The 14,017-nt window shown below is 40.5% G+C and overlaps 1 protein-coding gene and 5 non-coding genes across 6 annotated transcripts; all 6 read left to right on the forward strand.

Moving 5' to 3' along the window:
- Positions 1-308: 308 nt before the first annotated feature.
- On the forward strand, positions 309-380 carry trnah-gug (transfer RNA histidin (anticodon GUG)). The gene has a single exon. It is a non-coding gene; the product is annotated as a tRNA-His (tRNA).
- A 1,833-nt stretch (positions 381-2,213) lies between these two features.
- trnah-gug (transfer RNA histidin (anticodon GUG)) lies at positions 2,214-2,285 on the forward strand. The gene has a single exon. It is a non-coding gene; the product is annotated as a tRNA-His (tRNA).
- Positions 2,286-2,831: 546 nt separating this feature from the next.
- On the forward strand, positions 2,832-2,903 carry trnah-gug (transfer RNA histidin (anticodon GUG)). The gene has a single exon. It is a non-coding gene; the product is annotated as a tRNA-His (tRNA).
- Positions 2,904-3,678: 775 nt separating this feature from the next.
- On the forward strand, positions 3,679-3,750 carry trnah-gug (transfer RNA histidin (anticodon GUG)). The gene has a single exon. It is a non-coding gene; the product is annotated as a tRNA-His (tRNA).
- A 396-nt stretch (positions 3,751-4,146) lies between these two features.
- trnah-gug (transfer RNA histidin (anticodon GUG)) lies at positions 4,147-4,218 on the forward strand. The gene has a single exon. It is a non-coding gene; the product is annotated as a tRNA-His (tRNA).
- Positions 4,219-4,577: 359 nt separating this feature from the next.
- On the forward strand, positions 4,578-13,688 carry clptm1l (CLPTM1 like). The gene is made up of 18 exons (XM_050034946.1): positions 4,578-4,834; positions 6,425-6,653; positions 6,768-6,862; positions 7,286-7,475; positions 7,695-7,882; positions 7,990-8,068; positions 8,193-8,310; positions 8,414-8,508; positions 8,833-8,917; positions 9,501-9,604; positions 9,771-9,836; positions 10,200-10,250; positions 10,379-10,461; positions 10,571-10,605; positions 10,762-10,817; positions 11,161-11,205; positions 11,462-11,577; positions 11,688-13,688. Exons 2-18 carry the CDS (start codon positions 6,489-6,491, stop codon positions 11,770-11,772), a joined length of 1,656 nt encoding a protein of 551 aa, XP_049890903.1. The 5' UTR covers positions 4,578-4,834; positions 6,425-6,488; the 3' UTR covers positions 11,773-13,688.
- The last annotated feature ends 329 nt before the right edge of the window (positions 13,689-14,017 follow it).

Raw genomic sequence — 14,017 nt, forward strand, 5'->3', positions numbered from 1 at the left:
TAGGGATTTAAAAACATTAAAAATGTAAAATATAATGTGTTAAGCACTGTTCAAAGAATGGGAAAAGCAACTTTGTTTGTCAAATTGCTTTAATCAGTCTGTGACCTCATGTTGTTTGTCGGTTACTCATTTTTTTTGCTCTAGCTATTTTGACCTAGAGGACACTCTTTAAAACCTATAGGCTTATTGTTCAATAACCTGGTTTTGCTAAAAATGAGAATCATTGAGAATTATAAGAGACATTTTAGCTTGTCAGTGTAGCAGGCTGGTTTCTTCACACTCTTTAGGTCAGTCAGACTCAATGGCCAGCCGTGATCGTATAGTGGTTAGTACTCTGCGTTGTGGCCGCAGCAACCCCGGTTCGAATCCGGGTCACGGCAGCCTGTTTTAAGGAGGGGCATTACTTATGAGACAAGCACTGCAAGGAGACTACTGCTGCAGGTGTGTGAGCTCTATGCTGAGGACAGTTGGTAAGAGTCCACACATCACTTGGCAAACATTAAGGGTCATGTTTGCATAAAGAGAACAGGATACAGCATTGGAGGCGGAGCCCAGTTCATTACTATTAAAGTTGCTTAGTGGCGCATGACGCCAAAAAGGTTCAGCTGCTGCGTAAATAATTATCTGGATTATCGACACTGCTTCAACACTGTGTGGCCCATGGAGCAGGCACACAAGAGACTCCCACTAGCAAAGATGGCTTGTGGTTTAGCACTCTACTAACTTTAACAGAGATAAAATGATTCAAGCGTACGTCTCTTCAGACTTTTCAAATGTAATTGGACTGATGGATTGAATCCCGAAAATGAAATGAGTCATTTCATGGGATGTAATGTAAGTCAAATGGACAAAGTCTTTTTGGGCCACAGGGCATCATGTGATGGTGTAATTCCACTGTTTGACCACTTAAGCCACAAATTGGCTTTGAAGCCCGCTGCACTTCCTGGGGGCCTGCTGCTGTATTAGCTTGAGCTAACCGGGCAGATGCTGAACTGACTGCACCCACAAAAGTTTTCTTATCTGGTCGGGCGTCAGGTAAGCAAGAACGTCAGCTGAGTAGGCATTCCTTTAGTGTGGCTCAGGACACATGTGCCAACACACTGCTAATAGAATGTGGCCAGACCTCCTCCGAATGTGGTCTGAGTGATCGGAACACTAGAGCTTAGAGCTGTCCACTTGTGGTCTGAATGATCACCCAGGACACATGTTTGTACCAGTTGTAAACAGGGCCAGAAAAACACAGATGATTTGTCTTATAAAGCACTGCTTCACCCTGGCTTCCATCACAGCAGATGACAAGGAGACTGATACTTAGTAATCTACTAAGTAAGCTTAGTAATAAATCAGAGGATTACGGGGGTAAAGAAAAAAAGGACATACTGTTTGTGAGTCCAATATTTTAATGCATTTCTTTTTTTATAGACTGAGTGGAATATATTCCTGCTAAGAAATGGGGGATGTTTAGTAAACCTTTCAGCTTGTGTAGAAATGAATTTGCCTGGCCTGAGCTCACAGACACAGGTGAGCTTGACCTTCTTCAGCACAGGAGTGATTAAAGTAGGTTAGGATGTCATTTAGGGACAAACAGTGTCTAAAGGTCACTGATTAAATGTCACTGTGGCTGTTGTAGATTTGGGCAAATACAGGCGAATGGCTGTATCATATGAAAAATAGTTTGGGCAGCATTAGCGAGTAGTAAACTACATGTATTTAAATCATTAGTTTAATTACATTTCACAGTGGCTTGCTGGTAGCTCAACTACATTCATATTTGCATAGATTCAAGTATTACTTCATGTTTTTGCCATTTTCTGTGTCGTTAACTACTGAAACTACAAACAGTTTTGGGCTGTAAAAGGAAAGGAATGATTTTTTAGTTTTATTTTACCTCAGCTTCTCTACTGTAACTGAGCCTTCGATCAACCCCTCCCCCCTTTTCTTTCATACGAACTGCTGTGAAGGCATGTCTAGGTAATGCATTCATCAGGCAGAATTTGTAAAACCAAATCTGAAAACATCATGTGTCAGAAGTACCTATATGATTATTGCTATGTATTTACAAATATTCAGAGAGGTATTTGCATGCTGTTTTAGAATTAACTGTGCTAACTGAGTCACCCTCCTGTTATTTAAACCCCAAGCAACTGAAGGCCTCCATGAGCCAATCTAGACAGCAGTGACAGCAGTGACCACAATACCAGAACAGATGGCCAGCCGTGATCGTATAGTGGTTAGTACTCTGCGTTGTGGCCGCAGCAACCCCGGTTCGAATCCGGGTCACGGCAGCCTGTTTTAAGGAGGGGTTGGACGTACACACACCAGCAGTCTGCTTAAAAATGATACTTCATGTAACATGAGCAACACTGTTACATACTTGTCATTGATAGTGACCCAAAACGCAGCTCCATCTGTGATGCGTTAGGCTCTGACCACCACTTACATACACCTGACCTGTTATTATCAGCCTGTGTAGATGTGGTATTATCATGCATCTGATGACAAGTGGAGAGCTCTATGTCTGTCTGTTCTCACCTGGCACGAGAATGCGTCTCCAAATGCTTCTAAAGTGACCACTTGATTGTATCTCACTTCCCTGCTCTATAAGAAAAGAAGAAGAAGAAAAAAAAAAAGAAAAACGTGAATTATTTCGGTACACAAAGTTCAAATGTATTGTTTTCTTTAAAGCAAAGGCATAAAAAATTCACCTATAGACTTTTAGACCTGTAAGGTAATATGGGAGACATCAGTACAAGTTGTTATTTTGTTTTAACATCAAGCAACTGAACACCTCCACAAGCCAATCTTGGAACTAGCATCCAAACAGATGGCCAGCCGTGATCGTATAGTGGTTAGTACTCTGCGTTGTGGCCGCAGCAACCCCGGTTCGAATCCGGGTCACGGCAGCCTGTTTTAAGGAGGAGATAGGCGTGCACAGACAAGCAGCCTGCATAAAAATGACACTTCATGTAACATGAGCAACACTATTACTTACTTGTAATTGATATGGACCCAAAACGCACTCTCATCTGTGATGCATTAGGCACTGATCACCCCTCCATAAACCTGACCTGATATCAGCCTGCTTAGATCTGGCATCATCATGCATCTGATCACAAGGAGATAACTCCATGTCTGTCTGATCACACCAGGCATGAGAATGCATCTCCAAAAGTGACCACTTGATTAGATCTCACTTCCCCGCTCTGTAAGCAAAAAAAAAGAAAAAGAAAAAAGAGGAGCCTACACTGTAGCTACGACGTCGATTCAATGCAGAAGTATAAATTCCCTATAATGCTGCAGGGGTGTGAGCTTCATGCTGAGGACAGATGTGTCTCTTCTAGACTGTCCAGTTACTGGATTGAATAGATTCAATCCTGATTACTGAGTAAGTCAATCCATGGGGTTTTTTTTGTTTTGTTTTTTACATTTTGTTAAATTGTGTGTTTCTGTAAGTGGCTGTAGTTCAACGTCTTTCATTGTTTAGTAATTGGTAGTTTGCAAAGCTCTGCTTTCTTAGTAGCTTCCCACAGAACTGCAAAGGTATAAAAATCACCTATAGACTTTTATACCTGTTATGTGCCCTAAGGTAATCAATTCAAGCTATTATATCATTTTGACATCAGGCAACTGAACACCTCCATGAGCCAATACCCACTACAGCATCAGTACAGGTGGCGAGCCGTGATCGTATAGTGGTTAGTACTCTGCGTTGTGGCCGCAGCAACCCCGGTTCGAATCCGGGTCACGGCAGCCTATTTTGGGCGAGCCTGCTCAGACCTGGCATCATCATACATCTGATCACAAGTGGACAGCTCTAAGTCTGTCTGTTCCCACACAGCATAAGTGTGCATTTCCAAATGGGTCTAAAGTGACCTCTTAATCGGATCTCACTTCCCTGCTCTGTAAGCAAAGAAAGAAAGAAAAACACGTGACTTAATTTGGTTCACAAAGTCCAAATGTGTTGTTGTTTTTAATAAACAGCGGGAAAGCAAAGGCTTAAAAAAAATCACCTATAGACTTTTATACCTGTTATATGCCCTAAGGTAATGTGGGAGAAATTAGAACAAGCTGTTATATTATTTCAACATCAGTCACCTGAAGCCGTCCATGACGCAATCCACTCTACAGCATCCGAACAGATGGCCAGCCGTGATCGTATAGTGGTTAGTACTCTGCGTTGTGGCCGCAGCAACCCCGGTTCGAATCCGGGTCACGGCAGCCTGTTTTAAGGAGGAGATAAGCGTGCACACATAAGCAGCCTGCATAAAAATGAAACTGCATGTAACATGAGCAACACTGTTACATACATGCTATTGATATCGACTCAAACCGCAACCCCACTGATTACCACTTACATGAATCTGACCTGTTATCACAACTGAAAACAGGTGGTTAACCTTTGTTAAAAGTCTTAATGTTTACAGGTAATATTTGATAAATGTGAATCATTTATAATATCTGTCTATTATGGCTAAATAACTGTTTGTTGTTTGTTATTTTAAAATACAGTTTATGCTCGTCATTCTTCAAGTGGCTCTGTGACGTGAAGTCTCGCGTTACCAGCCCCCAAATCCCGTCCAAGAAATCAACCAGGAAGCAAACGGCGGAAATTTAGATCCACCTCACGCTTTCAGCTAGCAGGTTTGGGGCTGAGCTGTCTTCTTTTTCCTGGATGGAGAGGCCACTGGAGTAGACAGCAGATGTCTCCAGCCAAAGAAGGTGCACGGTTTTAAAGAAACGATGTGTCTAACTACCCGGGAGGGTCTGTGAGGTGAATGGACGGATAGCCAGCTGAGAGTGTCCTGTCACTGACAGCCAGCCACATTAAACACCGGTAGGTTTAACGTTAACTTCTGATTTTTACTTTGATTTAAACGTTACGACACAACACATGAAGGAAGAACAAGTATACAGTCTTAAAATCTGGCAGCACTGATGCTCCGTTAACATGAACTGAAGAGAGCAGATTTTAGTAAACATCATGCACTGGACAGTTTTCTGATTTTATCTACATTTAAGGGCTAAGGTTTGCTTTCAGCCCACTCACAATCAATCAAATGGTGGTACATTACCACCACTAGTAAATACTGGCAGTGGTGGCTATTTACTGTAACCTACGGCAAACAAGTGGTGGATAAATCAGCTTTGCCAGTAACACTCAAAGTGTTCACAGTAAGTCTGTTACTTTGAAACATTATCAAAAATTTATGTGAACCTGATTTCCCCAGAATTTCAGGCCTGTGTTCTTATCACCATCTATTGTGTCTGGATGTGAGGCTGTCTCTACAGTGTAGTATAACAAAACTGGATGGGCAAGTTCTGGTAAATGTTCTTCACCAGCTGTATCTGGTTGTTGCTTCCACACTAAAAGGTTAAAAGAGCTGTTTCATGCATGAGGGCATATTGTCCAGGGCTGTAGCCATGGAGTCAATGTTGGGGGGGGGGGGGGGGGGGGGGGGGACACAAAATCTGNCACCAGCTGTATCTGGTTGTTGCTTCCACACTAAAAGGTTAAAAGAGCTGTTTCATGCATGAGGGCATATTGTCCAGGGCTGTAGCCATGGAGTCAATGTTGGGGGGGGGGGGGGGGGGGGGGGACACCAAATCTGCAAAAATTCTAAATTTCAAATCAATTTCCTGTAATATTTAATAATAATATATTTATTATAAGCATGTACAGTTATACTATACACTACAGGAATATGCAATATATTAAAGCTCGCTCCATCCACATAAATTTCACGTGCTGTGCAACATAAATTATTGATCCTTACTCAGACTTCACATGGGCTATCAGACAAATATAACGTAATAAAGACATAAACATTGGTTGAATACGCTCCTTTACACCAATGTTAGTCACTGGATAAATGTTTGGCTAATTAATTAATTAACTGACAAACCACATGCTGAACTGCAGTACACTATAATACTAGAACTGGAATATTTGGGAGGATGTGTCCCCCATAATTACTGCCTTGTGTCAAACATTTTACGAGACTGTATAAATAATTTCAGTTTGGGGAAGGCCATTGCCTGTTTCAACATGACAATGTCCCCATGCACAAAGCCAAATCATTAAAGATATACTTTTTTGTTCAACTGAAAGAACTTGTCCTGCTCAGAGCCCTGACCTCAGTCCTGTTCAACATGTTTTTATCACGCCTTATCACCCAATATCAGTTTTCTACCTTTAAGGCTTTTGTGGCTGATTTGGAGCATTATGTCCAGACTCCAAAATCTTGTGGAAAGCCATTTCAGAAGAGTGGAGGCTGCTATATAGCAGATGCAGATGTACCAGTAATTTAATTTCTCAGACAACTAGTTGTTAGTTAGCCAGCAGCATTCTTTCATATCATACAGTTAGCATGGATTTTTGGATAAGCATCATACTGACCCTCCATGAATGACTCTCACTTTGCAGACGCATGGCCCTGCTCCTCAGCTAGCCCAGGTAGACGACGTAACGAGACGACAAGACTAGCATCATGTTCCTGAAAACATCCTTCACCACGCTGATCGTGGGGGTCTTTGTGGTGTACGTGCTCCACACCTGCTGGGTGATGTACGGGATAGTGTACACTAAGCCCTGCGACAGACCCAAAGGTGACAACTGTATCACACCCTTCTTGGCAGGGGAGCCGAAACTACAGGTCAGTGATGTTCAGGGACGGATGGTTGCACTGCTCAGTTTGAATCCATCATGTTGCCAGTAGTACATTGTATGATTGAAGTAATATCTATAATATCGTCCTGTGTGTATCCAGTTGAGTATCTACACTGCACTGCGGCCCAATGCAGAGGGAGGACATACCTTGATCCACAAAGAGGAGAAGTTTGATGTCAACAGCAAGTTCGAGAGGTTGGTGGGACTCTGAGTAACTTTTTATATTTTACATAGAATAGAAAAGCTGTAAACTGACTGATGGGACACTGAAGTTTAACAAACCCTAAAGCCTTAATGCTTTTTAAAGAGCGACCTGGCCACGAGGGCGGCATAAACATCGCTACAACAATGAACACAAACAGACAAATACAACTGTCACACACCACAAATGACAAAAACCAACCAATGCAAAAGTTTGCAGATACAAAGAGATGGCCATTTAGTAGCAGCATACACTGTACAGCGGTGTATGAGATTTACACAGCCAGAAACAAACTGTAAAACACAATGGTATACAGTCTCCAACTTCTTTAGGCACTGGTCAGGTTCATGAAGAGCAGATCACCGTAGATCAATAAAGGTAATGCTGTCCTTCCTCTTTCTCTCTTTTTCCTCCAGGATAGTAAATGTCCCCCTCCCTAAGAAGACCCGCAACAATGGAACTTTATATGCACTAATATTTGTCCATCAAGCCGGCTTCACTCCATGGCAGGATCCACGACAGGTCCACCTGGTGGCTCAGCTCACCACATACATGGTCCCTAAACTGCCGGAAATCTCTTTGATATCCGGAGAGGATAAAGCACAGGTATTGAGTCGTTCTGTTTTTGAGTGAAAGGTGTTTGACACCTTGAGAATCTGTCAATATCATTAGGTATTTTTAGTTGTAGTAGGTGTTTTATTTAGTGATAATGTTATTAATATTTATAGTATCTGTATCTTATGAAGATAGATACAGAAGAGTTAATTTACTAATCAGGCATTGAGAGTTTGAGAGTACTATTTCTTCGTCTGTGTGATCACACAGGGTCAGAAAGAAGAAGCCCAGCAGAAGAAACGGCTGGACGGAAACCCTGCTGCAGGAGGTGGTGCCACCTCCATGTCAGATCACCCAGTTTCCCACTGGCGCACTCGCCTGACACTCAACATTGTCAGCGACCACTTCCTGTTTGACAGAGAATACTTGCCTAGCGATGTCCACAGATACCTCAGAGTGTAAGACAGACATACGTACAGATTTTTAAGCTCATTTATAATGAACTGCACAGACTTTAATTAGGATTCAGAGGCATCAGAGGATGTTTTGTTTTCCTGTGTTTCAGATTCCAAAATGGTAAGAAGATGGTTTATCTACCTCTGCTGTTTGTTGATGAGCTCAGCAACCGGGTCAAGGACCTTGTCGTAAGTTTTATATATCAGGTGGTTTATATGTGGCAGATTTTCTTATGAAACTTATTTAGAGGAAGACGGAAACACTAGCACTACCAGAGTGAACCAGAGTGTGGTTCTGTGTGTGTACTTGTAGGAGATCAACAGTACCTCCATGGAGCTGCCTCTGACCATCTCCTACGATTCCATTTCTCTGGGGAGGCTCCGATTCTGGATCCACATGCAAGACGCTGTCTTCTCTCTGCAGCAGTTTGGTATGTTAATCTGTCACAGAAACACATGCACACACACACATAGCCTAGAAACCTTGCACTCTAATGTCATGTATATTTGTGTGTCTCCCGGGATGTGATGCAGGTTTCACAGAAAAGGATGCTGATGAGATTAAGGGAATATTTGTGGATACCAACCTGTACTTCCTGGCTCTGACCTTCTTCGTAGCTGCCTTCCATGTAAGTCTTCGCATGAGATTACACTAGAATGGAATAAAATAGAGTAAGGCATAAATAAATGCAACATTCTGAGCATTGCACTATTCTCCGGATTACATTTTCTTGATACAATAGCATGTGGATATATTCCTGACTCGTGGAACTTTCTATCCAGCATACAAAATCAGCATGAGGTTGAATCAAACCTAAATACTGAAGTTGTATAACCACTGAATGCAGTATAGCAATTGTCAGTGTACAGTGACCAATTTCACTGTGTCATTATGAATGGCAACAATAGACTGTAGCTTGACAGATATATGTTTATATTTATTGCTTTTTCAGCTCCTCTTTGACTTCCTGGCGTTCAAGAATGACATCAGCTTCTGGAAGCAGAAGAAAAGCATGGTGGGAATGTCCAGCAAAGCAGGTGGGCAACTTTGTTCTCATGAAAAACATACTATTGGAAAAGAAACAAATGTAAAACAGATGACAAAGTTGGAAAAGTCTGGCGATTCAGGTGCTTGCTGTAAACTTCTTGTAAATGATTTAAAAAGAGCATTACAGCACAGCATGTAACTGTCAGTGCTTTAGAAAAATATGTAACACAGGTGAATCTGACTGGACTGCTGGGTGGCCAGATGCTGCGTTCTGCTTCCTTATGCTTGGCAACAAAAACAGCAACAGAGTGAAGTATGCTCTTGCATGCTTGCTGTCAGGTAATGGCAAGAATTAGCCATCTACAAAATGCTGGTGGGCAATATTTCACCTGCAGCAATATAAGCAAGAAGCCTGTACTTAAAATTGTTCACCCAGACAATTCCTCTGCACTGGAGCTGTGTATATCCACAGCTCTGGCACTGGGAGGCAACTTAATTTAAGGATTATTAGAGTAGGAAATACAATGACATTGGTGCGGACAGAATTGGAAGAAAATGACTGAAATGCATTCATCATTAGTGTAATGCACAACAGCAACGTTGCAGTAAAACATTTTGTGTTCTGTTTTCCAGTGCTGTGGAGATGTTTCAGCACCATAGTGATTTTCCTCTATTTGTTTGACGAGCAGACCAGCCTGCTTGTCCTCATACCTGCAGGCATCGGCTCTATCATTGAAGTAAGTGCACACAAAGTGGAAAACATACCTCTGCGTCCATTCAGAGCTGAATAGAAACGTATATGAATTCAAAAACTCTGTGGATGATACGTGGAGTTTATACGGATCAGAATATTGTTGATTAATGTGTAATGGTGTGTGTTTTGGGAATGCTTTGTTGTTGTAGGTATGGAAGGTGAAGAAGGCCTTTAAAATTCAGGTTTTCTGGAAAGGAGGCAAACCAACGTTCCTGGTAGGTGTGTGTGCGTGTGTGTGTAACGGGTTGATCTTTTTACAATCATCTGCCGTTTATTGTAATAGATCAGTATAAATTAAATCATGTCTGTCTAGGTTGCTCTACACCATCAGCACCATTTCCTCTAACTCCTGTGCACAGCCAATATTCATTTTCTCTGCCTGCTGCTGTAACGCAGCTCTCTACTAAATTAATGTTGAAACTGAAAGTTCAGAGCTACAGCGACAGTTTGTGACCATGATAAGCAAATAAAGGAATCAAGTGTTTCCATGCAGCAGTGTATGATTGGCTTTGCTATAAATTTAAGTGGAATATGCTACAGTGCTCAGAGTTCATTTCTGTTTCTTTTCTGTGCAACAGTTTGGGAAATTAGACGAATCAGAGAGGAGAACAGAGGAGTACGATACTCTGGTGAGACACTATAGACTCACACACACTACAGTACACTATAATAAACCATAACACATACTGTACTTTTATTACTGCACAGTATAGATTGTGCTGTAACTGGTTTTACACTACCTTGTGTTTCTGTGTAGGCCATGAAGTATCTCTCATACCTCCTCTACCCGCTGTGTATTGGAGGGGCTGTCTATGCTCTAATATTCCTACGATATAAGAGGTAAGGGTCTGTGTGCACAGTTTTTATAACCTGATTACTAATCATGTTATGCTGTTGTCATCAGTCTCACCAGTCATTATCTCTCTCTGTTAATGTGTCCCTGTTTTAGTTGGTACTCGTGGTTGATCAACAGTTTGGTTAATGGTAAGCTTTTTGAAACTCTGAACACTGTGGACAAAACACTGTAAACTAATGTATTATTGACAGAATTACAAGTTGATTACCTCCTTCTTGTGCCATTGATTTCCATTATTTAATCAAAAAGAAAAAGATTTTTTAACATGTTTTTGATTATTGCAGGTGTATACGCCTTCGGCTTCCTCTTCATGCTTCCTCAACTGTTTGTCAACTATAAGGTCAGTTTGTCACTGTCATTATGTATGTGAGAATGGTCTTACCCGTCATACAGTTTTAAAATGTGGTAATGGATAAAATGCATTATTATAAAAACTCTCCTCTCAGCTCTAAGGGAAAGTTTAAGGTAAACGCACTGGTAGAAAAATAGCTCCACAGTGCTACGAGAGATCTAAAACTCCACAGGGATCGTTTAACTGCTCCAGATCTTATGGGAAAATGCTCCCTAAAATATGAAATTGTTCAGATATTGCCTGAAAGTTTGCACCGCAGCATTGAAATTAATTTGATATACCGTTTTTGTCTTTCAAACGTCCTACTGATTTATTCTGCTTAATTTAACAGCTGAAATCTGTGGCCCACCTGCCCTGGAAAGCCTTCATGTACAAGGTGAGAACAGGACTCCAGTTTGTTAGTTATTCCGTTAGTGCCTATTAATATGTTTTAATAAATCGATTGAGTGTCTGGATTTAGAGATCTGCTGTTATATTAATATAACCTGATAAATCACCAAAGTTTCATTTTAGAAACGGTGGTGTTCTATGTTACATAAAATATTTAATTCAGGTTAAAGTCACTTAAGATCCTCATTAGTTATTAGTGCATTTAAAAAAGTTATTAACTGTTTGATATTGGTTTTTGCCAGGCATTCAATACCTTCATCGACGATGTGTTTGCCTTCATCATCACCATGCCAACGTCTCACAGACTGGCCTGTTTCAGGGACGATGTGGTGTTTCTCATTTACCTCTACCAGAGATGGTACACACACACACACACACACACACACACACACACACACAGATTCCCAAGTTGACAACAAAACACACCCATCAGTATTCTAACCAAAAACTCTCTCCTCCCTCCCCCAGGCTCTACCCAGTGGACAAAACGAGAGTAAATGAATATGGAGTTTCTTACGACGAAAAGCCCAAAGGAAAGACTCACAAGGACTAGTGAGGAAAGAGGAGTCATGGCTTCCCTGATCTGGTATCTGCGGGTTTTGTCTTCAGTCCACCAGTATCCACTGACTGGTATTGGTCATATCAACTGAGCTGGTTTAACGGTCCAGAGGCGCCTGGAAAACTGTTTTTGTTTCTTGTCAGTTAGTTGGAAATGGACCAGGCGCGTTAACATCCTTTTGGTTTTTGGCTTTTTTCACTCCGTCCCATAGTGCGAAGTATTGAAAGGTCAACATATGCTTATTTGCCTTTTGCAATCGGGAGAGGATTTTTTTGTTTTGTTTTTTTGCACCATGTGGCGGGACAGAAACATCAATTAGGTAAACCGCAAGTTTTCCATTTCAGACTGACACAACAACCTGGTGTGAATGGCTTGCACCCTGCTCATGACTATGACCAAATCTACAACAGGTCAGAAAGAGTACATTAATATCGGTGGCAAATTTGAGTCTTGTCAGCCATAAATTCTGCTCTTCCTGTTTATCAAACATCAGGTCAGTCCACAGAGCCAGCCACATTCCTCCTCTATTGGGACAGCCATTGGGGCTTTTTTTCTACCTTGATTTCCAGCTTTCCAGCATTGGGTGGGCCTCCCATTTTAAGCTCATAACCCGCCTATTGAGGACCATTGTAAATACTGTATTTTCAGAATTTTAATTGCAGTGTCAAAAAGGGATTATGATAATTTTAAATAATTTTTGTGTTTACAAATTCCAGTTAACTGACTGAGTACAATTTGAGCCTGGGTCAGACTGCTTTGAAGAACTTATATCTGAATATATTGATTTTCCATTTTATTATTCCATAAGCGCAAAGTCTGATACATCGGAACTTTCAGAGGAGTTTCCGAATCATAAGTGGATGTGTTGTTGACTCAGTTAGTTCTTCCTGATGCAGAATTTGAATGTTTCTCTAGAAATTCTATGAAACTGTGCTAATTATCTGTCAATATTGCTCAGTGAAAAGGCTGTTAACAATCTGCCTCTTAAAAAGTGTCAATGTGTATGCATTTCAATTTTTTATTTTCCAGATTATCATGTGGACAAAGCTAACATGAGACAAATTCAAGGTTGACAGACCCTGTTTCTTAAAAAATGACAGAGGTAGGAATCAAAAAGGACTAAAAAGTTAGAGCAAATGCATCACTCTTAATTTTAGATTATATAACGTACTTATAACGTACTTTCCATCTATGTACATAATGATGGCTGTAATAGTAGCGACATATCAGAGTCCAATATGTTGCCATGGTGAAGGGGATGAGTTGCCTGATTGTCACAGAATCTCTAGAAAATTCCGATTTCTTGCCACGGAAGTAGGGATAACTTTCCTAAACATCTGCAATCTATTGAGTTAAACCCACTCTGTCCACACATGGTACAACGATATTTACTTTTATTTCACTGTAACACAGGAGGGTGCCACTGAAAGCCATTCTGTCCTTTCCATCCACTCTAGTTTTGTAGTTTTACCTGCTCGAGTATTTTCTACATATCAGGGCCAAGGAAATATGTTGGTGCCAAATGTGAGAATGATTCTTTAAACTGTTATTAGCTTTGTATGTTCAGTTCACCATAAACGGTCCATCTGATGTTTTTAAACAGACACTGACATTGTGAGGGAAAACAGTAAATAGTAAGACTTGAGGAAAGTATTACTACATTTGGATTTCATGTTTTATTTTTTTGCCATAATTTTAATGTTATGTTATTTTGCTTTTTTAATTTGTTGATTTTTTTAAAGTAGAAAGATATATGGATATATTAGGTCTGTGCACAAAGATCAAGCACAGGTTTTCTGTTCCTGTGTAAAAGTGGCCAGGAGAGATTTGTCAGAAAATTGCTTTGAAATGGTTTTACTCACTGTAATTTTTGTGTTTTTGATTGTGATTAAATAAAATTCCCGACTGAATATGTTGTTTGCATTGGATTTAAAACCTCTGAACATGTTTCCTTTGTACGTTTTTGTCACAGTTTTGGTTTTTAGCTGATAATAGCAGCAGAAACTACAGAAAGCAAAAAAACATGGTGTAAAATTCCTAAAAATAAGGTGCCTCCATCTAGAGGACTGATAAAGTGCACCATATGTACATAGGTCACTCCCTGGCTGTTCTGTAATAAAGACAATAAAAGCCCTAAAAAAAAAATCTAAAAATGTACATTCACATAAAAGATACAATAAATATGATATGATTTTATTATTATTCATATTATTATTATTATTATTTATAATAATAATGA

This window comes from Epinephelus moara, chromosome 22 (genome assembly GCF_006386435.1).
Source record: "Epinephelus moara isolate mb chromosome 22, YSFRI_EMoa_1.0, whole genome shotgun sequence".
NCBI lineage: Eukaryota > Metazoa > Chordata > Actinopteri > Perciformes > Serranidae > Epinephelus > Epinephelus moara.

Excerpts from the sequence above, each read along its gene's own strand:
- clptm1l (XM_050034946.1), top strand. The coding sequence starts at position 6,489 with ATGTTCCTGAAAACATCCTTCACCACGCTGATCGTGGGGGTCTTTGTG. Across the intron at positions 10,462-10,570 it reads ATATTCCTACGATATAAGAG|TTGGTACTCGTGGTTGATCA; the intron begins GTAAGGGTCTGT and ends TCCCTGTTTTAG. Across the intron at positions 10,818-11,160 it reads AACTGTTTGTCAACTATAAG|CTGAAATCTGTGGCCCACCT; the intron begins GTCAGTTTGTCA and ends TTAATTTAACAG.